Source organism: Gallus gallus, chromosome 1, assembly GCF_016699485.2.
Source record: "Gallus gallus isolate bGalGal1 chromosome 1, bGalGal1.mat.broiler.GRCg7b, whole genome shotgun sequence".
NCBI classification, from domain to species: domain Eukaryota; kingdom Metazoa; phylum Chordata; class Aves; order Galliformes; family Phasianidae; genus Gallus; species Gallus gallus.
The window spans coordinates 2,523,145-2,550,271 of record NC_052532.1 but is presented as its reverse complement, the minus strand read 5'-3'; the positions used below and the strand labels follow the sequence as shown (position 1 = coordinate 2,550,271).

General features: G+C 40.8%; 2 protein-coding genes across 5 annotated transcripts in view; one reads left to right on the top strand and one right to left on the bottom strand.

Annotated features, from left to right (window-relative positions):
• Positions 1-27,127, bottom strand: part of CHCHD3 (coiled-coil-helix-coiled-coil-helix domain containing 3) — a 209,662-nt gene that overhangs the window by 170,821 nt on the left and 11,714 nt on the right. For all 4 annotated transcript variants that reach the window (XM_015292450.4, XM_015292492.4, XM_416646.8 and 1 more), the window contains exon 3: positions 9,451-9,535. In XM_015292450.4, the coding sequence (XP_015147936.1) occupies positions 9,451-9,535 (85 nt within the window). The remainder of the gene's footprint in view (positions 1-9,450; positions 9,536-27,127) is intronic.
• LOC101750196 (G2/M phase-specific E3 ubiquitin-protein ligase-like) lies at positions 143-2,146 on the top strand. Its single transcript, XM_040663736.1, has 6 exons — positions 143-273; positions 589-680; positions 776-868; positions 1,110-1,234; positions 1,392-1,554; positions 1,646-2,146. The coding sequence occupies exons 1-6, from the start codon at positions 231-233 to the stop codon at positions 1,904-1,906; spliced, it is 777 nt and encodes a 258-aa protein (XP_040519670.1). The 5' UTR covers positions 143-230; the 3' UTR covers positions 1,907-2,146.

Here is a 27,127-nt window from a genome sequence, read left to right as displayed (position 1 = left end):
GACTCTGCACTGCCTGCCAAGCCTCGGCTATCTTCTATGGGGACCCACATCCACACCCCCACCAAGGCCGTGGTGACCGTGATGTCACAGTGCGTGTCAGAGTGCGCCTATTGTGACGCGCGAAGCCTGGAGCACAGCAAAGGCTGCCGGGCTCAGCCCGAGCGTCAGTGCGGCCTGGCGAGGCGCAGAGAGAGCAGGGACTCTCACAGTGCTCGCTGTTAACGCACATCATGTCCACTAGAAAGCGGAAGGCCTCCAGCTCGGAGGAGCCAGGTGAGAGCACAGCATCCCTGTGTACAGCTCCCGATGCTGGGCAGAGGGGCGCTGGGCCTCTGCCTGCGGCTGAGAGATGAGCGGGGAGGAAGGGGCAGGCAGGAGCTCCCAGGCAGGCATGGGGCTGGGCCCCTCTGCTCCTCGGCAAGGGGGCCCAGCTTGGGCTGTGGCTGCCTGGGACCTGCCGTGGCCCCTTCCCCTCCACCGCCTCCAGCCAGCACGGCAGACACAGAGCAGGACCCTGGGGACAGCCCTCAGGGACGTCTGGTCCCGCCAGCTGCTCACCGCTGCTTGCATTTGCTCTCTCCTCTGCAGTGTGTGCGCTGTGTGGCCAGGCAGATGTCGACCCGGACATCTGCGGGCACACACTTTTCGAGACTGGGATTCATGTCCATGAGTTCTGCTTGGTGAGTTCCCCCATGGGCACCTTCCACATTCCTGCCGGGGATGCTCCCTGTCCTTCCGTCCTAATGAGATCCTGCTCGCTCTTTCTCTCCTACAGACGTCTGCCAACATCACGGCTAAAGCAAGACCAGGAATTGAGGTCCTCCCGCTTGCTGCCATCGCACGCAAGGTCAGGCAGGCAAACAAGAAGGTGAGGACCTGTACAGAGCAGGCAGGTTTGGGCCAGCAGGGGCTCACTCCAGCTTACTCTCGACCCAATGTCCAACTGCCTCCAGGACAAAGTCCTGCCCATACGACATCAGCCCTGCCCGCCAGGCAGCTTTGCAGAGAGGCTCCCTGCAGTGCCCACATCCTCTGCCCTGCCCAGAGGTGTGGGGCCAGCCGTGGAGGCCCTCAGCCTGTCGCTCATGGGGCTCTTCTGCTCTTTCCAGCAATGCTGTGTTTGCGGCGAGAGGGGGGCTGCCGTCACATGCGCAGAGAGAGGCTGTGCACGCAGCTTCCATCTGCCCTGTGCCAAGGACGGCGAATGCATCACCCAGTACTTTGGAGACTACAGGTAAGGGCTCTCAGCAGCAGCCAAGCCACGGAGGAACCCGCGGTTACACCTCCCAGCAGCCTGACAGAGCCAGAGCCAGGGCCCGGGGGCTCCTTCCTGGTCCCCTGCCCTCCTCGCAGCACTTCTCACCGTGCCCATCCCTTCCGTCTTCCCCCAGGTCCTTCTGCTGGGAGCACCGCCCTCAACAGGCCACTCAGGAAGCTCCAGCACAAGGCACCATCTGCCTCGTCTGCTTGGAGCCTGTGGGGGACAGCTTGTCCTACCACACCATGGTGTGCCCAGCCTGCAAACACGTCTGGTTCCACCGGGACTGCATCCAGGTAGGAGCCCACCCCGCACCCTGCAGGCACGCTCGGTGCTCAGCAGCACCAGGCGCTGCTCACGCTCACCCTGCTTGTGCTTCTCCTGCAGCAACAGGCCTTGAGTGCTGGCACTGCATGCTTCCAGTGCCCCAGCTGTCAAAACAAGATTGTATTCTATGAAGAGATGTCCAACATGGGGATCCAAATCCCATTAAGGTTGGTGTCTTTCTGCCAAACCGTCCAGATGAGAAGGCATGAATGCTGGGCCTGCCCAGGGACTGTCTTGGCAGGCCTGGGCCTTTGCTGTCTCATGACCATGTGCCCCAGCTTCATGGAGAAGCTGGAAATAGGGTTGGGGTGGATGAGATGAAATAACCTTGGATCATATACTGGTGACACTAGTTGCTAATCAATTTCTCCTCCCTTCTCTTGTAGAAGACCATTATGGGAGGCCAGTGATGCATATGACCCATCTTTAGAGAGGCACAGACGCTGCGATGCCAGCAAGTGCCTTTACCACGGAGGCAGAGAGCATGCAGAGAGAAGGGGGTGAGTTACCACAGCAGCTCTCTGAGGCTCTGCGTGGCATCTCAGCCTCACCCCAGGCTGGGGAATCAAGGACTGAGCAACAGAGATGAGCCAGGTACTTTCTGGCTTGGATCACTCAGTCCTCACAGCCACAACCCCTTTGCTTCCCCAGGCCCTGGCAGCTGTTCCTGTGCAGCTCCTGCGCTGCTGAGGGCACCCATCGACAATGCTCCCAATTGAGTGACACAAGAACCACATGGGAGTGCGACGGCTGTGCTGGCCTGGGTACCGGTAAGAGGCAATCAGCCATGTGGCACCATACTGGGGCCAGGCAAAGACCTGGCAGCAAGCGCTCGGGGCAGCTTTGCTCTAAGAGGGATAGCAGATCCCACTGTGGTGCTGCATCTTCAGATTCATGACCTTCCTGCCTCCCCTTACAGGCTCCAGCACCAAGATTGAGCTCACCGGTCCCAGCACTGCCAGCCAGACGGCTCTAGGTCCATCCAGCAGCTCCATGGAGCCTGAGACCTTCAGCTCCATGCTTGCTAACCAGGCAGCATTAGGGACACCACAGAGCTCCCATGTGTCTGAGCACAGCAACAGGCTTAGTGAGCGTGGGACTGAGCAGTGGACAAACAGCCCACGTTTATGTGAAGATGAGGCTCACCGTGAGCAGCTCCAAGGATGCCAGACAAGACAAACAGCAGCCCCGAGTGCTGAGAGTGACTCCCACACATTCACCAGGCGGAGGGCATCCAGGGCATCTCTGGCAGCTGCACACAGAAGATGTCCCAGGCAGCGGGGAAGAAGCCGTACACGAAGCCGCTCCCCGCTGCAAGATCGGGCTCCGAGTTGCCAGAGTCGGCCACGAGGACGGCACGGCAGCAGGCAAATGCGAGCACCAGTTGATCCGAGCAATACTCACAGCTCAGCAAGATCTGCAACATTGAGATCCTTGAGGGCTGCCCCAGTGCCTGAACGCAGGGGACGGACCATGCAGCGAGGGCGGGCCCGCACACAAAGCCCTTCCCCAGAGAGATTTCCACCCTAAACTTCCCGTAGCTCACCTCAAAGAGGCAGGATGAGCCAGGTGCAGCAGCAGAGGCCATCCCAGGAGTGAAGCTCCTCCCAGGTCCAACATCAGAGCCAAAGCCCCCGCAGACAGCCGAAGTCTGTATAGGAGCAGCAGTGTACCAGTCCCACCTTCTTATTTCTTTCCAACAGTCCAACACAATAAAGATCAGAAATCTCACACACACATTTGTCAGCTTCATCCTTCCCCGTTTTTGCTAAGGTGGGCAGAGGTAGGGATCTTAACAACAGGGTTGCCTCCTCCCCCGACCTCACTTTACCTCACCCAGTCTAGGTTGAGCTGGGTTCTGGTCATGTATTACTTCTTGCAAAAGTGCAATTTGTGATCCCTAGTACTAGCTTATCACTGTCATCTTGTCCCAGAATATAGCCACTGGTTCACTGAGCTGTACAGACCTCTCTGCAAACCCTGATGGAACAGATGCATCCTACTGATCAGAAGAAGCTTCTAGTGGCTGAAGTTCATGGGATACGTCTGCATTTTGTGTAGTATAAAACACTGGAACAGGCTTCCATTCAAGGTGGTTGATGCCCCATGCTTGTGAAGTTGTTCAAGAGGCATTTGGGTAACACTCTCAGTGACACACTAACTGTTTGTTAGCCCTGTAACAATATTCCTAGGTCCCTTCCAACTGAGTTATTCTGTGTTATTCTAAGTGCTTCTAATGACTTCAAAGTTTTCTGACACAGTGAAGTTATTTCAGACTCTCTCATCACAAAATTTATTCCAACAAAAAAAAAAAGTTCAACAGCTGTGACAAGTTATAGTGTAGTGATCTATAACAGTAAGACTATACTTCAGGAAGAAATCTAAACAGCTAAAGGACTCAGAAATTTCTATGTCATATTTTGTATAATTTCATGTCACTGCAAACATCTAGTTTCACAAATCTGGCATCTCTTTATATTATCACACTGGAGAATAAAGTTAAGAATTTTTTGAAAAAGAAACCATGCCAACAAATATCTCTTCCTGGTTGACACTACTGTCAAACTCAGGTTCTCATGTTTATTCGCAAGTCCACGGGACCAGACAGGCTCCACCCTAGGGTGCTGAGGGAGGTGGCAGGAGCGATTGCCAAGCTGCTCTCAGCCATCTACCAGCACTCCTGGTTATCTGGAGAGGTCCCAGAGGCCTGGAGGCTTGCCGATGGGACTCCCATCTACAAGAAGGGCCATAAGGAGGATCCAGGGAACTACAGGCCTGTCAGCCTGACCTCAGTACCAGGGAAAGTTATGGAGCAAATCATCTTGGATGTGATCACATGGCACGTGCATGGCATTCAGGGGAATGAGACCCATCCAGCACGGGTTCATGAAAGGCAGGTCATGCTTGACCAACCTCATCTCCTTCTACGACTGGGTGACCAGACTGGTAGATAGGGAAAGGCTGTTGATGTAGTCTACGTAGACTTCACCAAAGCCGTTGACATGGTCCCTCACAGTATTCGCCTGGGGAAACCTTGTGTCTGTTCAACATTTTGATTCTATGATTCTCTCTTTTAGGAGGCTTCTCTTCCAGAGATGTGTAAGAGGCTGTGGCAGCTATTTAACAGGGGACAAAAGCCTGCTTTTTCAGTTGTTCTGAAGGGTCCATATACACCAGAGGCAGTAACAAAAGTCATACCAGAAAGCCATTAAACATGCCCAAGTAATTGTTCAATAAGCCACAAACACATGATTAAGGTACTAGCTAAGACTCTGTTTTCATTAAATAATAAACATTATAAAGAGCAGTGTATTATTGCGAGCTAATGGCAGGTACTGACATGAACTGGAAACAGACTATGAGAATATTAATTCTATACTTAATCTAGGGGAAAGAACACACATTATTCTTTCCTATTCTGTTCAAAATAGGAAGTTCTCTAGTAATTATAATTGTAATAATAGTATTATTTCTATATTATAGTTGTTAATACTAACAGTATTACAACCTGTAAATTACCTTGAGCATTATCGTAAGACTGTAGCTCCAACATATTAACTGGTCACATCTACTAATGCAGTCACCACAAGTTCCACTGCAATTGAATAAAAATCAGCTTAACTTTTCTAAATGAAAAGACTCTTGAGAGGAAACTCTTAATGTTCAAAAGCCACAGTGAGAGACAACAGCTGAGCTGAGTAAAAGAACAAATACATTAGTATAAACTTTGAGTCTTCAGTGGGGTTTGTGGTCAGTATGGTATTATTACAAAATTCTGGACTGCTAGCACATTCTGAGTTTCCAGAACTGATTAGAGGGCATAGGAATACCTACTGGTCAGACTCAAGGTCTAAATACCCAATCTCCAACACAAGGAAGATCCTCCACATGCAATTCTGCCTATTTCTGAGAGGATAAACATTGCTTATTCTTAAGAATACGAAAATGAAAAATGCTTCTACAGACAGAGACTGTATTCATCCAGTCTATCAGAATAAGTAGAGAAACTCCCAGGAGAAATTCAGCCAGAAGGCAGCTTTATTAAAGCACTTCCAGGAATGTTTGTCCATTAGTTGGCCTGTGAAAACAATATGTGAGATGAGGTGGTGTTCTGGCTCAGAATGGTTAAACATGAGGGAATTCAGCCACTGGCAGCGCTTCAATTTCCATCAACACATTACAAGCCACACATGTTCTCATGATGGTAGTTATTAACTTTTGCATTAATTTATGATGCTTCCACAACCACTACATACTTTCATATTCTGAGAGAAGAAAATCCTGGAGAGACTGATCATAATTTGGGGAAAATTTAAACCATTTGTACTGTGTATGTATGTACGAATAAATGAACTACATAGCAAGTTAATAAAAATCTTCTTTCAGTCTTAAATGAATATACGACACATCACAATCAGATCAAAATGTGGTGATCCAATGCATACAGAAACAGTACTGAAATTATCCATTAGATGGATAGAATTAGATACAATTGACAGTTACAAGTTCCAAACACGTACGTTTAAATTTACTTCTACTTAAAGATAGCAAAACTGTTTTTGAGAAGGGAATGAATATATACACTTGCTAAATACATAATCTTTAGTAAACATTTCATGAAATAAATACAGGAACACAAAGACTTTAATTACAGATATCAATGTCACATACCATCAATATCTGACTTAAAGATAGTCAAGAAAAAAGTAGTAGATTATCAATTTGAATTTTTTTTTTTAATGTATTGAAAGTGCAAAGCAAAGTAGTTTTTAATGCTATGGTATCCATTAAATTCACTAATAGTGGGCTTATGCCCCAACCATTAATCTTCCAAAAAATTTAAACACTAGAAGTACAGCATTCCAAGTTGCTTTTTACCAGATAAAAGTAGCAAATCTTTCATCCAAATGCAGAGGTCTGGCTTCATTCTATTCACTTGCCTACCAAAGAGCCTGAAATACAAAGCTGAAAGAGCTACTGAATCACCGTTCTACATGATGCTATTAGCACACACAGCAGACACCATCCTCCTCAATCCAACCAGCCTTAAACAACACTGATGCATTTGTATTCTGCATCCTCCGTATAGGTTACCAAGCCTACACTTCACTTCCTTTTTTTTATGTGTTCAAGTATTAACATCACAGAACCATAGAATCATAGAATGGCTTGGGGTGGAAGGGACCCCAAAGACTATCAAGTTCCAACCTCCTTGCCACAGGCAGGGCCACCACCCTCCAGATGTGGTACCCTTACCTGGAAAACAGTGTGATTTGAGAACATGTTTGATACAATGAACAAAGTACTCTGTTTCTGCTTCTGTGAACTGCACTGGTTCTGGCCAGGCTGGATGTGGCTCTGGGCAGCATGGTCTGGTGGTTGGAGACCCTGCACATAGCAGGGGGGTTGAAGCTCGATGATCATTGTGGTCCTTTTCAACCCAGGCCATTCTATGATTCTGTAGACTTGAATAATGGCCTCAAGTTCTTGAACTCTGAAATGGCTGCTAGTTGCTCTTGGAATATACCCTATGAATGCTAACAACTGTTTTATTCCAATATATGTTTTAAGCACAGTACAGCTGGGAATTCAGGTTTTGTTCCACCTTCCAACATTGCATCAATGTGCTTTCATATTTACTACATATAACTAAATGCGAAAAGAATCTTTTTAGGCTTGTCTTGTTTGTATTACCTAGAAGTCTCTGCATTGCACCAACATGAAAGGTATAAAATGCTCTATCTGAACAGTGTACACTGAGCTCTTAAGTTTCTGCTTCAAAATTGAAGTCCGGTAATGATGAAAAATTATACCAGCTCTAAAAGTACATGAGTGTCCAGAAGACTGATAGATACCTGAGGTTGTACAGAAAATTGCAGGCTTTTTTTGCCTGAAAGTATGGATCTTGACTTAAAAAAAGAAAAAAGAAAAAAAAAAAAGAAAAAAGTAAAAGAAAAAAGAACACTTCTCCAGACATTCCTCATGCCCCTGAATTTAGGAGAGATTGCTTTCTCAACTGGAATAGAACAGGAGGTGTAGGTACGTTGAACCTGAACAACATAAATCTGTTCTTCATGAGGTCAACATAGCAGCAGTCACTTCACTCTCAGAAGAACACGTTCTGAAGGAGAACAGCTCCACATTTGCTACAGTGCTTCTCCAGCATTTTTAACAACACAAACTTCAACCAGAGTTCAGTCCATAAAACACCTCAAGTAGCAGCTAAGTAAACACTTCCATCTTTTAAAGCTATTTTATGAGACAGAAAGTAAAGTAGAAAGTAAAATAAGAAAGTCTTGATTATTTCTAGAAAAAAAAAACTAGAAAAGATGTTAAAAGTCTAGTTAGCAGCTTTTACAAGTCATTTTCATGTTGGTATTTTTGTTTTATATTTAGTTTGATAGTTTATATTTCAAAAGCACAGATTCTTCAAACCAAATTTAAGAGAACATAAGAATTTTACACAATCCTTTAAAAAATGACACATTCCTTGGCCACACTAAGGAAGGCTGCCAGCAATAGCCCCTGTAAAACATAGCATCGGGTGTGTGAAAAGCCAGCCTGCTCCCTACCTCTCACAGGTCAATGCACAACCAACAGAAACTGAGTTATGGGATACCTGATGAAAATCGCTGAGAAGTGTCAAGGGACAAAATACTTAAGTTATAAAACAAACATTTCCATACTGTAAACACGTGTAGATGAAATCTAAGCAGCCAACATTCAGCTCAAATGCAACACAAGCTTTCCTGTCAAGGTTCAGTTCAAAGAGGAGAGATTTTAATATTACGCATTGATTTCCTTTACTGCTGATTAAAAAAAAAAAAGCCCGATTCATTTTCTTGGGCATTTATATAGTCCTAGCTAATTACATACTCCATCAGCCTAACACAATTAAATAACAATATAATGATGTGTAGAAAACAACTGCTATATATGCAGACAGTTTAAGTAGCACTAATTACACCCTAATTTTTAAAATCCATCATGATGAGTCTTTCTTCCCATTCTCAGAGGGGAAGACAATGAGTAGGTTAATATTTGTAATCTGTGTGTTGTATTCTCTTTTCAACAAAATCACTGAAAGAAACTACGAATTACAACACAAATCCACCAAGTTCACCATATAGCCAAACCAATGTCCAATTCAAACTGGAAGTTTTTAAATTGTCAATGATTACCAGCATCAAACTCAGAGGGAATATATATGTAAATCCTACACCCCAACTCTACAGCTATTTTCTGTGTGTTTCTATCAAGCCCCTCACAGTAATTAGTCTCTACAGCCTCTGAAAAAACACACCTAAGAAAGTAATGGTTTTACATACAAAAGGGATATAAAGAAGGTTTTTTTGCAGGTAAACTGTCTAACTACCATACTCTGTATCTTCAAGGTGCTAAGACATTAAGTATTAAAGCAGTTGAAAACATTCTGCAGCACAGAGAAATCTAGAATTCACAGAAATAACAAGAACTACCATTTCTACTGCTGTTAAAAATGTACTTTTTGATCAAACAGAAGACTTAAAACAGAGGGGTTATAAGTAACCCATGTGCCTATTGCTATCTCCTATTGCTATCCCCTATTGCTATCTCTCCACAGTGATTTTTTCAAGAGAAGGAAGATTGATTTTAAGAGACAAAAGAAGTCAGGTAAAAACTGATACAAAATGTTAACAAGGCAGTGTCAGTTGATTTGCTGCTTTTAATGTACATTTAATATCAAAACTGGTTATTTAGCCCAAGGGTCTTATCTACTATTTGTCTTGAGGGCACCAAGTTTAACTGCTTATAATAAATAGATAAATAGCAGTAATAAAAGCATTAAATACATTTGTTTCAAATACTGTTATTAACAAACAAACCTTCTCTTTTGTGCTTCAGCGTCTCTCCTGGCTCGTTCTAATGCCAATTCTTCTGCTATTCTTTTCTTTAGTTCTTCATCATTAACTACAATTAAAAGAGAATTAAATGAAGTGTTAACAGAACACAATATATTCCTAGTTACAGAAACAACTGCATAATACATTATTTTTTCTATAAAGCAAAGTGCTTTCTTGTGATTTAACTGCCTTTCAAATTCTAATGTACAACGCTAGAGAGCCATTAAAAATTATACTTATTAAACAACTTGACAATTAAAAGTATCTTCTGAAAATTATGAAAAAGCATACAGTTAAATTAATGATGATCTAGTTAAATTAAGGACATTTTTCTTAAAAAAAAAAAATACACTGCTATAAAGTAGAATCCAGGCAAACATCTGAGCTTCAAGTAGTAAAGGCAAATGTGCTTTTTACTCATAGGAATTTATTTCTCTCCGTTTCATATGTAATTAATCAAGTGTTTTCATACACATCTGTCCCCTAATAGCAGAACATTCATAACATCATACATACCAATATTTTTAGTCTCTCTTGTTGGAAAAAAGTTTTTTCCTTAAATTCTCCTCATTTCACTTAAGCAGGTGGGCATGGAATAAGCATTTATTTTATGTTGACAAAGCCAGATGAATGAGCCCGAAGCCTGGGTGAGAACTGACACAGCAGGGCACCGAATTCTTCAAGTCTATGAATTAACTTTCCCACACAGAAGTAGTATAAGTACATATAGTATAAGATCCACTAATTCTACAAGCTTGAAAAACATCTAAGTCTAACCAAAAGCCATTTAATGAGGTTTCTGTTTACAAAACAAACAAACAAACAAAAAAAAAGCTCCCTTTATAGAATCACAGAATGGCTTGGGTTGGAAGGGACCTCAAGGATCATCAGGCTCCAACTCTTACGCCACAGGCAGGGCCACCAACCTCCAGGGCCCTATCCAACCTGGCCTTGAACACCTCTAGAGGCAGGGCACCCACAACCTCCCTTCTTCACGCTTTAATCATAGAATCACAAAGTTGGATAAATCCACAAAGATCATCCAGTCTGTCAACTCATCCTCAGCATGCCCAGTAAACCACATCCATCCCTCAGTGCCACATTTCTTGAGCACCTCCACAGACAGTGACTCCACCACCTCCCTGGGCAGCCTGTGCCAATGCATCACCACTCCTGAGAAGAAATTTTTCCAATCTGAATTGATATTCAAGTGCTCAGTCATGCAAGCTACTACAATGATGCTATTCCATATGAACAATCTGTGCATCCATGAACACGAGCAACTGTAGAGATCAGAAATTTTGCATTTACTTCCTTCAACTGAAGCTGTAGCAATTAAACATGTTTCAATAGACTTCCAGGGGAAAGCTTGTCTCAATCAGAACACAAACAAACCAACCACACATTTGCTCATTTTTGAGATAGTTTCGTACATTTTTCTCCATACAAAGGCAAATTGACACAAGCATAGCAGGAACAAAACAAATCAAATACAGTTAGCCTGTAAGAATGAGCGAGATTCTCCATTTTCAGAAAGTGTATTAGTTTCATAACCAAAAGTTGTACCAACTTTGATAGAACAGCTGTTAACTCTGGAGACAATGATGATTTGTAGCAGTAATTAAGAGTGATCTTTCCAATATATAAAGATATATAAAGTAACTCTGCAGTACTTCTATATTCCAGCATAGGCATTGGGAAAGTCTCCTTACTCATATGAAGCAGCTGGCTCAAATTCCATTCTCTGGACCCACAGAGCAACAAAACATGTAGTCTCACTCCAAAAACCAAGATATAGATGTTCAATTCAAGGTGCTACAACCTCCTCAGAAATAGAAACAAAAACACTAGCTTAAGTAGCTATAAGACAGCAACTGCATTTTAAGGGAGGAATCAATTACAAGTTAACAGTTACAAAGCAGTCCCCTTACAGGTTGTGCTTGTGTTAAGTATTTCTGCATAGAGACAGCACTCAACAATTGTCAGTAGTCAGTAACTTGTGGAGATACTGGGGCAAAAGAGAATGAGACATCTGCCTTTCAGGTAATGCTTAAAAACAAAAACTGATTTAAAGAAAGATGTAAATTTGCCCAGAAGTGGAACATGTTCAGTTTAGACTTCCTTAGATTGTCAGGTTTGAGTCTATATATCATACATACTCCAGTGAAGTGCTCCAAATACCAAACCAGCATGAAATTTATGTAAAGACTACCTGTTAGGATTTGGGTTCTTTGGGACAAATTTCTCAGCTAAAGAAGTGCTTTAGAGGGTTCCTGTTGATCACAACACAAATCAGGGCAGTCTCCAATTCTGGTATCTCCTTTATGGAACCGGCTTTTTGTTTTATATTAGGCAGCAATCAGATTTTGTGAACCAAAAGGATGCACAAAAAAAAGCCAATGACAAACAGCCATGATCTCTGTGATACTGCCTTCAGCAGTCAATTTGATCTGCAAACATTATCTATCCAACATCATTAGCCCACGTTCCTTTTACAGTTAAAAGAGCCCACTGTGCAATTCTCTCATCTAAAGTAGATGTTCATAATAATGAGTTTTATGAATGAATGAAGCAGCTTCATTGACTCTATGGGAATCTTAGGCAACTAATTCAGTTATAAGCACCCTAAGTAAAGCAGTAGAAATCAATAGCCAGTCTGCCAGCCACAGCAAAAGCATACTCAGATGATGGAGTTGCAATAGGAAAGGACAAGGGGACACCTGTGAGCCTGAATCTGTGATTCTGTAAAGTGAGTTTCTGTAAAATTCACTCTGAAATCAAACTATTATATATGAAAATCCAGAGGTAAATATACACATAGATTTTTTTGAACAGATTACTACTACAAACCCTGAAAGAAAAGCAAATGACCATTTTATTGGGACTATCTCTACTGACTGCCATCACTGTTTCCCTGTTTACTGATCTGAGGCTACACGAGTATACACTCAAAACTCTGTATGAGAAGATACCGAGCTGTTGCATTCCCAAACAAGGATCAGATAGAATACTCACCCAAAGAGACAAAAAGTTTAGCCAAATATCAGGCAATCACAAGGATGCTGGTTTCGTACTGCGGTGCACATTAATCTCCCCCGCACCTCAGTAAGCATCACGAGCCAAAATGAAAGCTGTTAAGGTTCTGCGTTTGTACACTTAGAAATGATTAAGCTGTCATAAAAGCAAAGAATTTATTTCACATCACAGCTACCTTATTCACAGAACAATCTGAAAACCCATGATCAAGTGTTTCTTACTGCAGTTTTGTTCAACTCAGATACCTCAACATTTCACGTTCTTTTAATACTGCACCTGAGAATATAGGAAACGTTGTGTAAGAATGTTGTTCACCAGCAGTTATATCATGAGTTTCATTGCTCTGGTGTACAAAAACAAATACAGGAACTTTAACAGACCATAAAACAGTCTTTAAAGTCATAATAAGAAGAGATTCAGGCATCAGCCAATAAAGACATTTGACCTTAACAATCAATTAGGTTGCCCATCGATCTGCCAAATCCTAATAGGGAATAAAAGTGGAGCCATAGATCACTCAATAGAATTATTGTAAGATATAATTAGGTAGCTCCCCAATGGGAAGTTTATGATGTTTCAGTAAAAAAAAAAAAAACAACGCAGCTTTAGAAGTAGGAGAGATTTGTTCTGGGGGAAGAAGCTTTTAGGAAGAAAGAAGTAAATTTATTACAATGGGGATGAGGAGAAAATGGAACTGTTCTAGGTAAAAACAATATCATTTCCCTGCAATGGGAATCTCTGCTCAGACTACAGGATGTTAAAACCAGACAGCTGACAAGCTAGTGGAGAATATTACAATATGGTAGCTGTAAGTCTGCAAAAATAAGCATAATCAGGGCAAAATAAGCATACAACAGCTGCCAAAAAATTACTTAGCTCTTCCCATCCCTTTAGTATTACAAGTTCTTTAGTATTACAAGTTCTTCAGGACACTGTAATCAGTGTCAAACTCGTTTTTAAGTGCATCTCAGAGAAGAGAAACTTGGAGGATTTTCAGATAACTACATTTAGGAAGGTCACACTTAATCTTAGTGCCTCCTTATGCTCCTACAAGAGCGTAAAATGCAGCTCTACCTTTCACCAAGTCTGAATGTGCTAATGCACAGTTCACATCACAAGACAATTTAGATAGATGGTCAGTAATGGGAACTATACTCTGAAAGCCATAGTGCTATACCCAGAAATAACTGTCCTCTTAGCATGTGAGTTGTGGATGCTGATAGGTGTCTGATAAGCTGTATTCTCTCTGGGATAATGGAAATCAAGTACCACCAGCCACACTGCCAATGGGCTCATTACCCTGCTCAGCTCCAGCAGCAGGTTGCACAGTGCTTAACAGACTGACCAACCTGCTCCGTGTAACATCACCACAGATCTGAACGCCGGTGTACGATAAAAGTAAAAACAAAGAGCTCTTGCTTGGAGCTTCACAGACCAAGCAATGACTGTCAGAGAACACTTTGCCATTTCGATGCCTCCAGGATGAAGGAACCTGAGCTTTGACATCTGGCCACCTCCTCCTCTGAAATGCTTTGATCTACAGATATTTATATCTAACAGTAAGTCACAAACATACGATGCATTTCCTCCCCTTCACACACAAAATTTAACTTGAAGATGAGCAAAGGTAAGTTCTAAGTTCACAAATTTTTAAACAAACCATTTCTATGTACTTCAGTGACATGCCAGTACATGTACTTGGTGCATTCAGCTTCTGTAACGCAAAAGAAAGACTTAAGAGATCTGAAGAAACTACAACCTATAGCCAATATTTATCTAATGGCTAAGATCTATGGCCATGCCAAACAGAAAGGAGAGAAAACTTCCAAAATTAAAGCTGCAGCACATTTACACTGCAGTGGAGTTTTGAGAAATACACAAGGAGACCAACAGTTATGCAAATGTGACAGCATTTCCAAATTGATGCTAACTATCTTCCGTTTTAATAAGAAAAGACCAGAATACCTCACTCATACAGATAGATACTATTCTCTGTAATCTACATAAACTATAATATTATTGCTTTAAGGGAAAAAAAAAAAAAAAAATCACAGAACTACAGGAGTATACAAAGGCATTTTCTTAACATTCTCTATGTGTCCTTCAAAATCAGATGAAAAAATAAAACATACAGCCTGCATATTTCCCAGGGTCCAAAAGACTTTGAATATATAGCTCTTCAATCCTCACTGATTGCTCCTAGGGGTATTGAAGAGCTCAAGCGTTTCCCAATAGTTACAGAGGCACCTCCATCTTGGAACACTCAAAAGCCATCCACCAGCACCATGGGCCCAAAGCCAAGAACTCTGCAAAAAGCAAAATTCTTGAGCAGACAACAGCAACCGTAACTCTAGGTCTACTATAGGTTGCTGTGTTAGGATATATGCATCTCACGCATTTGGACAATATTTTCCTCCATTTGCTTTGTCCTTGTTGTCAATTCGAATCAAAAGATCTAGATTCATAACTTCTTCTCATGCTTAAAGCTGTTTTATAGGGGAAAAAAAATATTCAACAAGATAGTAAAATATAGCAAAAAGGCAGCACCCAAAGCTGCAAACAATGCACATTAGCTAAAGCAGATACTTGCAGCTTAAAAAAGGTTAGATGGAGAAATGACAAATATGATACAGAGAAATTAATCAAATAACCTCTAGCTTGCAGAGCTAGGAGTCTGCCTGTTAGTCTCGGGATTTCAAAAAAAAATCATTAATGGAAACAGCATTTACCATCAGGCACCTTAACTAAATCCTCTTGAAAGGGCAGGTGCATTAAGTTATTAAGAGACACTTAGGTTTTGTACAATCAAACATGTTTTAGAGAATGCTTAGGAAAACAATATTCAGAGACTGAAGTTACAAAATTAAAAAAAAAAAAAAAAAAAAAGGAAAATAACCAGATCTACTGATCTTTTTCATCCAGCTTTGCTAACAACACAAAGATGGTCAGTGAACAATACATAATGGCCTTTGTCATACTGTTTCTTTTCAACATAGCCCTTGACTTATCAAAACTTACAGAAACATCAGGGCATTGAGCTCTCATTAGATTTAATTGAAATAATGATAATATATTCAGAAGTTACCAGAAGACAATGGGCAAACATATGGCACTACCACACAGCCCTTTCCCATTGGAAAAGCAGTAGCTGTTCCTGCTCCAGCAGGGAGATTGGACTAGATGATCCTTCAAGGTTCCTTCCAATCCCCAGTATTCTGTGAAATAATAGAAAGAAAACCTGAAATGACTCAACACAGAGAAGACAGAAAGCCAGATATAAATGCAAAAAAGGCAGCTAAGGGCTTCCATTCACTCTTCCGTAACACACTGTTGAAAAGACGCACAGAAAAGTTGATAGGGCAGTACTTAAAAGACAGATTTTGTATTACTTGAAATGAACAACAGGCACCTTTTTCTTCAAATTGTTGAAGCCAAACTAAAATCAGGTAAAATCAAAGGTGAGAAAAACACTGAGAAACACCAACAGGCCATAAAATATATAAAGTGGAGTCAGAGGATTTGGCTTCAATACCAGAAACAATTTATTTTTTTTTACCCTAGGAAAAAAAAAAAAAAAAAAAAAACATTCCCCAGTCACTACAGAATTTCTTGTGTTCACCTCTATAGCACCTGGTATTGACAACAAAGCATCAGGCCATTCAAACCATCGATCTGCTCCAACAAAGCATTTCTTATGTCCCTGAGTGCATTAAGGATGAGCATTAACCACCTCACTTGGGACAACACACCCTAAGGCTGGCTTCCACCCCATCATCTGTCTCAGGAGCTGGCAGGGCAACCACAGCTTTGTAGACATTAAAGTTAATGAAGATGTCACAAGGAAGATTCCTAACAGCACACTAACAGCCATAAATATTGAATCAGAAAGCACAGTGGCAATCTGATGGATTCATGACATCAAGCTATGAGCTTATAAATAAGTTATGAGTCTTTCGCAATTAAAACGTTTTCCCACCCATACTCCAATCAAATCTGTAACATGCAAAGATAATCTGCATATACTCTCGAATTATTCTTTCCACTTAATAAGCACTCCAGTTTGGACCATATCTAAATTCCATACATCACACAAAAAGCCATCAATACCAACAGCAGCTGTCTCAGTAGGACAGCAAAGACAAAATATTTAATCTGTGAATCCATTTCTAACCAGGAGAAATCTAAATAAGGAACTTGAGCAGCATACAGTAACTTCCAGTAGACCAGACTGAAATAAGTGTTTATATTATTTCTTATTCATTTAATCAAAACACTATAGCCTTTACTGGCATTCTCAAAGTTATCTCAAATGACTGACTAACCATGGACACCATATTCATCTCATTCCCAAATTGGGCTACGTGAGGTGAGGTCCAGGTTAAAGAGCACAGAATCATAGAATGGCCTGGGTTGAAAAGGACCACAATGATGATCGAGTTTCAACCTCCCTACTATGTGCAGGGTCACCAACCACCAGACCAGGCTGCCCAGAGCCACATCCAGCCTGGCCTTGAATGCCTCCAGGGATGGGGCATCCACAACCTCCTTGGGCAATCTGTTCCAGTGTGACACCACCCTCTGTGTGAAAAACTTCTTTCTAATATCTAACTTAAACCTCCCCTGTCCCAGTTTAAAACCGTTCCCCCTTGTCTTATCACTATCCACCCCCATAAAAAGCCGTTAAGCAATGGTGAATCAGTGCAAGGCAGCTCCATCCACACCTCTCCATGCAACTGTGTGCACACAAAAGCTCCAGCTCAGAGCCATCAATCTCTTAGGGATGTAAAGTTCACGGGTAGAATTACATATTTTAGTTTGCTTCGCCTATCAGTAACACTGTCAAGGAAATCTTATCCCAGATTCCTACAAACATAAGTTCAGAACGAAGTCATATAAATATTCATCGCACACTGAATAGATTTTTGGTTTTAAAACCATTATTCATGATTTCCATGACAATTAAGGCAGCAGAAAATATGTTTTGAGTGCTAAACTTTGGTGGAATAACAACGACAACATTTAAAGGAAAAAAATAGTATTTTTGCAAGAGCCTGGGTTTGCTGGTAGCAGTACACCAGAGGTAACAAGTAACTGTTGTAGACAGTGCACTGGTGTTCCTACCATACAACATCTGTTTCAAAGAACAATATACTTAAGCATAAACGCTGTTTTCAGACTCATATAAACTTAGCTACCAACACATACAGCAGCTCTTCCATTTCAATTCAGAATTACAGCCACTTCCAGCAATCAGGGATTCAGTACAAACACAGAGTGCGCCTCCAAGGACAGGATTTTGTATTAACTGTTAAATATTGGTAATGCGTAGCGATACCTAAGCAAGCTTGTAGGATAATTAAATACAAAAAACAATGTAATGAAGTGTGCATAATTTAAAATTATTTAATATTTTAGTTTCCAAAGGCGCTCTTGCATATATTACAGTATCTATTTTACAATGTAAATGCGGATATCAATCAATTTATACTCATTTAAATTAGCAATAAGCTGGTACATGATCTAGAAATAACGAAGCAAAGTTAGTTATACTGTCTTTGGAACATCTTCTTTTCAGTATTCCATTATTGTAATTTCAGCAGTAAATCCCAATAGTGAATCAATGTGGACTTAAGAAGGGTGGTCTGGAAAAACAGGAGAGCTGAACTGCAAGGTTTTGCCTTATATTTCTTTCAATAGGTTTCTATATGTTTGTGCTTACCAGATCTATTTACCAGTAACTCATTCCTGAGATTCATTCCCATTGGCTGAGCAATTCTACTGCGTGATTTTGTGTTGGTGCAATTCTTCTGTAAGACTTCATGATTATTCAAAAAACAAACAAACAAATTGTATACAAGTATGTGTGGGAGTGTGCAAGGAAAAATAATTTCAATGCAGGGTGGAGAACCCTCAAAAAATCTGGATGGGGATGTTTCATAGAATCCTAGAATGGTTTGGGTTGGAAACGACGTTTCAGATCATCAAGTTCCAACCCCCTGCTGTAGGTAGGGACACCTCCCACCAGACCAGGTTACTCAAAGCCCCATCCAACCTGGCCTTGAATAATGTCTGTGCTTAGAATTTTCTTCTAACTTAAAATTATTTGCAGAAAAAAAAAAATTATGACAAAAGATTTCCTGTCTTAGAGAACTTAAATTACACATAGCCGGTGGACAGAGATAGGGAAATACTGCAAGACAAAAAACATGAAATACGGAGTATATATCTAGAAACATCCAAGAGCTAATACAAGAAATAACTTATCACCAGTAAGACTAAATAAAAAAAAAAAAAGGCAGTTGAAAATTAGGTACAAGCGTGCGTTTTCCCTAAGAATTCATGCGTTGTCAGTTACAATAAATCCTCATGTAGTGATATAAATTCAAGTCATTATCTTCACAAAGTTGTGAATCTTTTCAATCAAGTTTTCTAATAATCCACACTTCCCATTCACCTCTGCAATATGCACACACACACACACACACACACACTATAATTGTTCTCATCAGCTATTTAGCCATAAGCCTGTTTGTCATCCTCTTCATTTAACATATATTTCTGTATACATTAAGTACAGAAGAATCACATATCTTTATGAGACTATCACTAGCAGCACATTCTTAGATTTTAAGCAACAGATGAGAGACTTAATATTTCAGCTGTCTGCACTGGTACTCCCTACTATACATCAGTGCAAGCGTTTTGTTGCTGAATACAATGGATAAAAGCATCAGGTTCCCATAACTCACCATTTATAAAATAAACAAACATGTTGTAGATTATGATGGGAAGGATTTTATCAGACTGCCTTCAATTGGATTAAACAAATAGTGCTCTTTCAAGACAGTTTAAGCTGTCTGGTTTCTGATCTTCATGGCTCATAAGTTTACAGTGAAGTTATTTTATCTGACCATGTGGGGAATTTACTGGTACTCCTCTTTTCTTGGAGAGAAAACAAAAAAACAAAACAACAAAACAAAACAAAAAAAACCACATCTAACTCTGTGCACAAAGAACAACATGAAATCTGAAAAGATTTGCTTCATTTTTAATAAACTGCAGTGTTTTCTGAGCATGTATTTCATAGAATGGTTGGGATTCGAAGGGACCTTTCAGACCATCTCATTCCAATCCTCTGCTATAGGCAGGGATGGCTCCCACCACACCAGGCTGCTCACAGCTCCATCCAGCCTTGTCTTGAATGCTTCCAGGGAGGGGACATCCACAGCCTCACTGGGCAACCCGTTCCAGTGTCTCACCACCCTCTGTGCCAAAGATGGAATCAAGTGAACAATACAGAAGCTGTGATAGTCAGCCTCATCTGAATTTTTACTTGGGTGGGTTGGGGAAAATAAAATAACATAATTTTAGGTGTTTATCACATGTATTTCAATCAACAACCTCTACCACTACATGGGACAGTGCACTATCAGGTATAACTATGTGTAACAGTTAGGTAAAAAGGACATAAACTAAAACATCACTCTAGTTTTACATTTAGAAGTCACCACTAACTGCAAACAATTATAACTACTATTGCCCAGGCCAGCATTCCAGAGTAGGACTGCCTGTACTGTCAAGGCTACATAAATAGTACATTTTCATGTCCCATCTACTACCATTGTCTTTAAAGAAGATTCTCCAGCTGTGATTGCACACTATCACTGGCACTGAAAAGTCAATTTTAGCCAATTACAGCTCTGGATTGCAGTAGCTTTCAACAGGAGTAAGATTCACAAAGTCATTCATCACTCAGACAAAAAGCCCTCTGTTGAGAATAATTTCACATACCTCTCCATTGGTGGGAACACCAGCTCACAGTAGCTCTAGGCATTGGATTTTACTGTCAAATGTCTATGTGCCAACTCCTCCAAAGAGGAGCCCCTGCTTTTATATATGTGGATTGAAGCATGGGAAATGGTACTGCTGCCAAACAATGTAAGACTTAATGACTGACTGAATGGGATGAGCTTGAGTATGTAATGGGATAAAGACAGACTAATGTTTTTTATTGTTGTGTATCTCATACACAGAAGAAGTGACTGTATATATAAGGAACTACTGTTTTTTTCCCTCTTCAAATAAATGTCTTGAAATATACAAATCTATATTCATTTAACTTCCAACCTAAACTGATTTTTTTTGTGTTTTCCATTCACATCCACATATTGGTAACTTCAAATGATCTTAGCATGCCCTGTAATAGAGTCAGTGCTTCTCTAACAGCCACGAAGAGATTCAAAATGAAACCAAACTGAACAATCAGTCAGGAAAAAGAAGGCAAACAAACACAACAAAATATAACCACAGACTGATATTTGATGTCATTTTCATTTCATTTGATGATGAAATACAGCTTCGTGATGATGACGATGCTTCAGCTTTCTGACATTCAACCCTATCACAATTTCTAAAGCTTGCTGCTTATTCACAGCTCCCTATGCCAAAGGAAATCCTCCCTGGTTTGCAAAATTAACAAGCAGCAGTATTTTCCTTTGCACTAAAATCAATGATAACCTGGCTTCTTGTGGATTTAGACCCTATTTCTCTCATAAACACACTAACCCTGCTTTCTTTCAGGGCACTGCACTATTTGAACCAGGAAGATGAATTCTATAGCTGGTCCAAAGCTTTACATACAGTACCTCCATATCAACTCATCAGCTGCACAGTACATTGCAGAAGCATTCTGCCCACCTGTCCTGTAGCAGGGCACAAAACACAGGTCTCCCAGTCTCCTGAGGGGGGGCCACATAGTAAATAACGCCATAAAACTGGTTCCAAAGGACTATCCCATACCAACACCATCACTCATTGATACCTGTGCCTATTACTAACTTGTTAGCTTTAAGTAACAGAGTAGTTACATCAGACAAAGCAAATTTAAGAAATCCTCTTTTTTTTTTATTTTATTAAGAGCAGAGCAACTGCTTATTTGTCCCATCCCACAGCTGTTTTCAAAGAATGGCATCTTTTCTGCACCTAGCTCTTTCCAGATACCAAATTTCAGATGTGGGCAACAGCCAGGCATCAGAAAGCACACAAAGAGCAGTATCAGATTCTAAATCTCATGTGGCATATTCACTGCCCTAAAGGATCTCCCCCTTCACATTTACTCAAGCTCTCCCAAATCCCCCAGCTCACTGACGCATGGGCTTTTCTGCAGCCTTCCAACACTCCAGGACTTCCCTGGCTCTTCCCATTCGATATGCATCAGGAAGCCTCCACGCCTCATAGCACTCTTAAGTTCTTCCAGACAGGAGTAGACATCAGAGAACACTGCAGAGTTACCCTACCATTCCCAGCCAAGGATACCGGCCCTTTTCAAGGGAAGGGACTAGAGAAGTCCAGCAAGGCGAAAGATAAAAGATGACAACAAAGAAAAAACAATTTTAAAGCACTGATAAGGTGAAAGGGAAGAGGTACAGGATTCAGGGAGGGCAAGCTACAATTAAACCAGCAAAAACTATAATGATGGGAAAAGACTATTTGTGAGGTATAAGTGTTTGTGGTGAGAAACATTCATGGTAAATACAGCACTGCAGATCAGCATCACTCAGCAAGAAGCTCTGCTCATCCTTTTTTTTTTTTTTTTTTTTTTTTGAGGAAATTCTTAGAAGCACAACAATAGCCTTAATGGTCAAAATAAAGTAATGCTGTCTGTAGGAAAGAGCAGTGGTTATTTTCATTTTGCGAATCTGATCAACACTATGAAGGCAGTCTATAATACATAGTACTGATCAATAATCTTATTGGGAAACATTGTGGTTGTACCATTTGTCACCAAACGACTTCTAAATGCTCAGGAAGCATGTAAATAAATTCATCGTTCTTTAGAAAATCTCTCTGAGAAGTTTGGATAAAACTAGTTAACAGCTTTGAAAATTATTGTGGAAAAGAGAGGAGATAAAACCACGTTATACAAAAGGCCTTAAGGCAATCACAGTGCAGGGGGAAGGGGGAACGTGCTGAGAAAGTAGGTCGTTACCTATAAAGGTTAATGAAAGGATAAAGAGGAAAAAAAGAAAGTGTTTTATCCAAAGATAACACTCATCAATACACCTGCTGATCCTGTTAACGTGATTTCTCAGTGGTTGGAGTTGTGTACAAATATAAAGCAAGATGCCAAACTTCTATCTTGCACGTTTAAAGCAATTTAACAACTTACCACTAAGTTTTAAAGAGTAAAAAATAAAAATCCAGTAGAAGCCAGTACTCAGAAAAAACTATAACCACATCAAATCATGATTTTAACCAATGAGATGGGCACTGAATCTGTGTACAAAGTCTGAAAGCAATCACTTCACTTAAAATTAGATACAAAGGGAAGCCTGCAGTGATAAATAAGTGGATCTTTAACAGCTGTTGTGGTGCTCTCACACCTAATCTCCAATTGATTCATTCAAGTTACAATAACAGACTGATAACATTGATGTTTTCTATCAGTGCAGAGAAAACAGTAATTCCAGAGTTTGTTTTTTCAGCTCAGATGAAAACTACAGAGCACTCAGTCTCATCACGAGGATGGTGAGACTGGAATCAGATGACAACCAGAATACACAATCTAAACCCATACCTAAAGTATAAGAACATTTAATCAGCATTTGTTAGCAGGTCTTGTCAATCAGAATCACTGACCTACATAGGGGAGCACAGAAGAACATCAAAGCACTTTGGCTACGGAGGATGCTAACGTTGTACACAGGAGCAAGGATTTGTATCTGTTGAGGAAAATGGAAGAGAACTACAAAACACTGTAACGTGTCTTAGAAAGCCAGTTTTGCTGAAGCCAGTATAATTATCACCAAGTTCTACAGAATTGTTAATCTTGAAGTGTGGGAGCTGAAATAGTCTCAATCCAGCATTTAGCCCTATATTGCTGCTGTAATAATAAATGAAAACTACATACAAAATTAAGACACTTGCAATCATTTCTGAACTGTGAAAATAGTCATAAAAGAAAAAAATCATAGAATGGTTTGGGCTGGAAAGGACCTTTCAGACCATCTCGTTCCAATCCTCTGCTATAGGCAGGGATGCCTCCAACCACACCAGGCTGCTCACAGCTCCATCCAGCCTGGCCTTGAATGCTTCCAAGGAGGGGGCATCCACAGCCTCGCTGGGCAACCCGTTCCAGTGTCTCACCACCCTCACTGTAAAGAATTCCTTCCTAATATCTAGTCTAAATGCAGCCTCTTTCAGTTTAAAGCCATCTCCCCTCATCTAGTCGCTACATGCCCTTATAAAAGTTCCTCCCCAGCTTTCCTGTAGGCCCCCTTCAGGTACTGAAAGGCCATACTGAAATGCTTTAAGCTGTTGCAACCATAATCTACTTGTTATTAAAAATTTATGTTTTAATGAGATACGTTAACAAAAACAACTTTTCAAAATGACTGATCTTTAAATTGGTGTACCACCCCTCCCCACTGACAGCTTTTTTAACGGTGCTGTTTGTCCTAACAAAAAAGAATAGTTTGATTGTCAGCAGAGATGCTTCCCATTAATTTAGGAATGCACGAGGTTCATTTTTTCCTTGCATTAAAACATTCTGTCCTCTCTTCTGCAAATGACAGTGCAGAATAAAAGTAAACTGGGTGTAGCCATAATAGTCAATTGGTCAAAACTTAATTGACAGGCACATGAGGCATCATCTAGTGCTCCTTCTCCAAAAATCAGTTTCCTTAGGTGTCTGATTGAAGTCACTCTTAAATAATAATCATCGCCTTTCTAATTCTTTCAGCCAATTTCTGCACATATTGCTTTTCCTACTTAGACTGCAGAACACTCAGTGCCATCTCTGCCTGTTGAGAAGTGTCACTTAGTATCATCAGAGATAATTGAGTCCTTTCCCTTAAGTAAAGCTATCCCTTCTCACACATGCAAAAAAAAAAAAATTAAAAAATCATCACGGATGAACGATTCATCTCTGTTCCTTCTGTATAGAGCTCGAGAACAAGGAGAAATAGACGACTTTCACAGAATGGGATGAACCCCAATGCTTCGCCTGTACTAAATGGCTACCTTAGACTTGATGCTTACTTTACAGGTGATATCAAACACTTATAAAGCTAAAAATGAGAATCCAATTAATCGGCTTTACGAAACACTGCCAGATTACAGAATTAATACACAGATGTTAAAACAGATACACAACAAACCTTGAGGGCAAAGAGAAGAAAGAAAAGAAGGCCGCAGGGTGACCTCATTGCAGCCTTCCAGGACCTAAAGGGAGCCTATCAACAGGAGAGGAGTCAACTCCTTGAAAGGGTAGATAATGGCAGGACAAGGGGAAATGGTTTTTAAGTTGAAAGAGGAAAGATTTAGGTTGGATGTCAGGGGGAAGTTCTTTACTATGAGAGTGGTGAGGTGACAGAACAGGCTGCCCAGAGAGGTTGTGGATGCCCCGTCCATCCCTGGAGGTGTTCAAGGCCAGGTAGGATGGAGCCCTGGGCAGCTTGGTCTGGTATTAAATGGGGAGGTTGGTGGCCCTGCATGCGGCAAGGGGGTTGGAGCTTGATGATCCTTGAGGTCCCCTCCAACCCAAGCCATTATATGATTCTATAATGAAACAATATCCTTCATCTGCTTTCTAGTTTTAAAACAGGTAGTAATACCTGAAAACTGAAATTTCCAGTCTGGTGTTCCACAGAACTTCAGGAATGTATCTGAACATGAGCTCAAGGAATTCAATACACATGCAAACGTCTCAGAAAAAAAAATGAAACTGTAGCAGTAAATGAAACTGCCGACAGCTCCCCCGAGGTAGGAGAAATGTCTCTAAGTGGTTACCTCCTGTTTAACTAAAAAAAACAAGTAGTAGAAAGCTTTCAGGAAAAAAAAAAAAAAGCACTATACAATATACTTAACTTGTCTGATCTGACAAGTGATGAAGAGGTTTAGTAACACTTGGTTGCAGCTGGAAGATGAAAGTATAAAACAAAGCTTCTCTTTTCATCTTAATGTGATAAACCGTACCTCTAAAGTATTCTTTAATATCACACCGAAGATCGCCTGTATATAAAGCATGATGGAAAGAAAAGTAGCATAATCTATGAAAACCACCAAGTCTTATTATTTACACAGGATAAGGAGACCTCTGAGTAACATTACACCTCACAAGTGGCATTTTTAAATAAGAAAAAAAAGATGCACTCAGAACCCACTCCCCCTTCATGTGATTTAAAATGATTTCTTACCAGTTCATCGAAGACTTGGTTTAGAAATATTTTTCTAAATAACAGTTACCCACTTATTTTCGTTTTATTGACAGCTGTAGTCAGTGGAGAGTTGGACAAGAATGTATTTTACTATACAACTGGAGAGGATGCTACATAGCAGAATGACAATTTCTTTGCATAGCACTACAGGACAAATACCAGTAAAAGCAAAGTATTCTAATTTACTTCTCAGCTTTACTCCATTAAGACTATCAATATTTTTGATTTTATTCTTTAAGATAGCAAAACTATTCAAGCTGTTCCAAATGACTTTTACTCTAACAATCCTTTCAATTACATACCCTTTTATCTCAGCCAGCTATCTGGTCTTTCCGACCTCTAATCCCAGGAAAGGTCTCTGAAGGACAAAGGAGAAATAGTTGGGTTTTGTTCTGGTGCCTCGACACAGCACAGACTGGAGAAGTCAAAGGCTGAAATTTCACAGGAAATATTAAATTGTTCAGAGCACTCCTACTATGGGTAATCTCCAGCACATTCAACTCAGTACGAACCACGAATTTCACCACGTGTGAACTGTGATTTCTGTCTCTTCCCCAAGATTGCCTTATAAACATATGAAGGATTCTGGCAGCACTTTCCCCAAGTTCAGCCTAAGACTGTTCAAAAGTCTAAATCTTTGTCAGGAGTTAGCTCCCAAACAATTCAGTGCTCAGCACGAGTAAAAGGCAACGGCACCAATTCCATGCATAAATGCATAACCATTTAGACCCTAAAACTCATTACTGCATGCTATTTTGTACACATTTCACGGAGCCCTCTGCAATCTCTTTTTCCCAGGTTAGGTCTTTTCCTACATTTTTGAGATAGTTTCACCGCTTTTCTTAATCCAGCTTGTTGTAGCACTAGAAATTAATATGAGATTCACATGCCACAACAAACAGTTGATTTTCATAGAATGGCCTGGGTTGAAAAGGACCACAATGATCATCTCGTTTCAATCCCCCTGCTATGTGCAGGGTCACCAACCACCAGACCAGGCAGCCCAGAGCCACGTCCAGCCTGGCCTTGAATGCCTCCAGGGATTTTTCCCTAAGTACTAGAAAATTGTGTTGTACCACGCACAAATCTTGTGCTTTTAACATTAAAAAGCAGACAGTTCCAACCTAGAAGCCACTTCTAAGCAAATTCTTTGGCTATGCTTTTTACACTACCTATGACAAAATTGCTTTATACGTGCGCTGCACAATTCCTCAGAAAGATTTTTTGGAGCCAATGCCTGCACTCAGTAAACCCTAATAGAGCACATGCAGCCTTAAGCAGAATAGCATGAAATTTAATTTTGACAAATCCACTTGAGACCAAAAAAGCACACAGTGTGCAGTACACAAGAATTACCTGTTTCAAAGAATATATGGAAACAAAAAATGACACTTCTAAATGAGTGC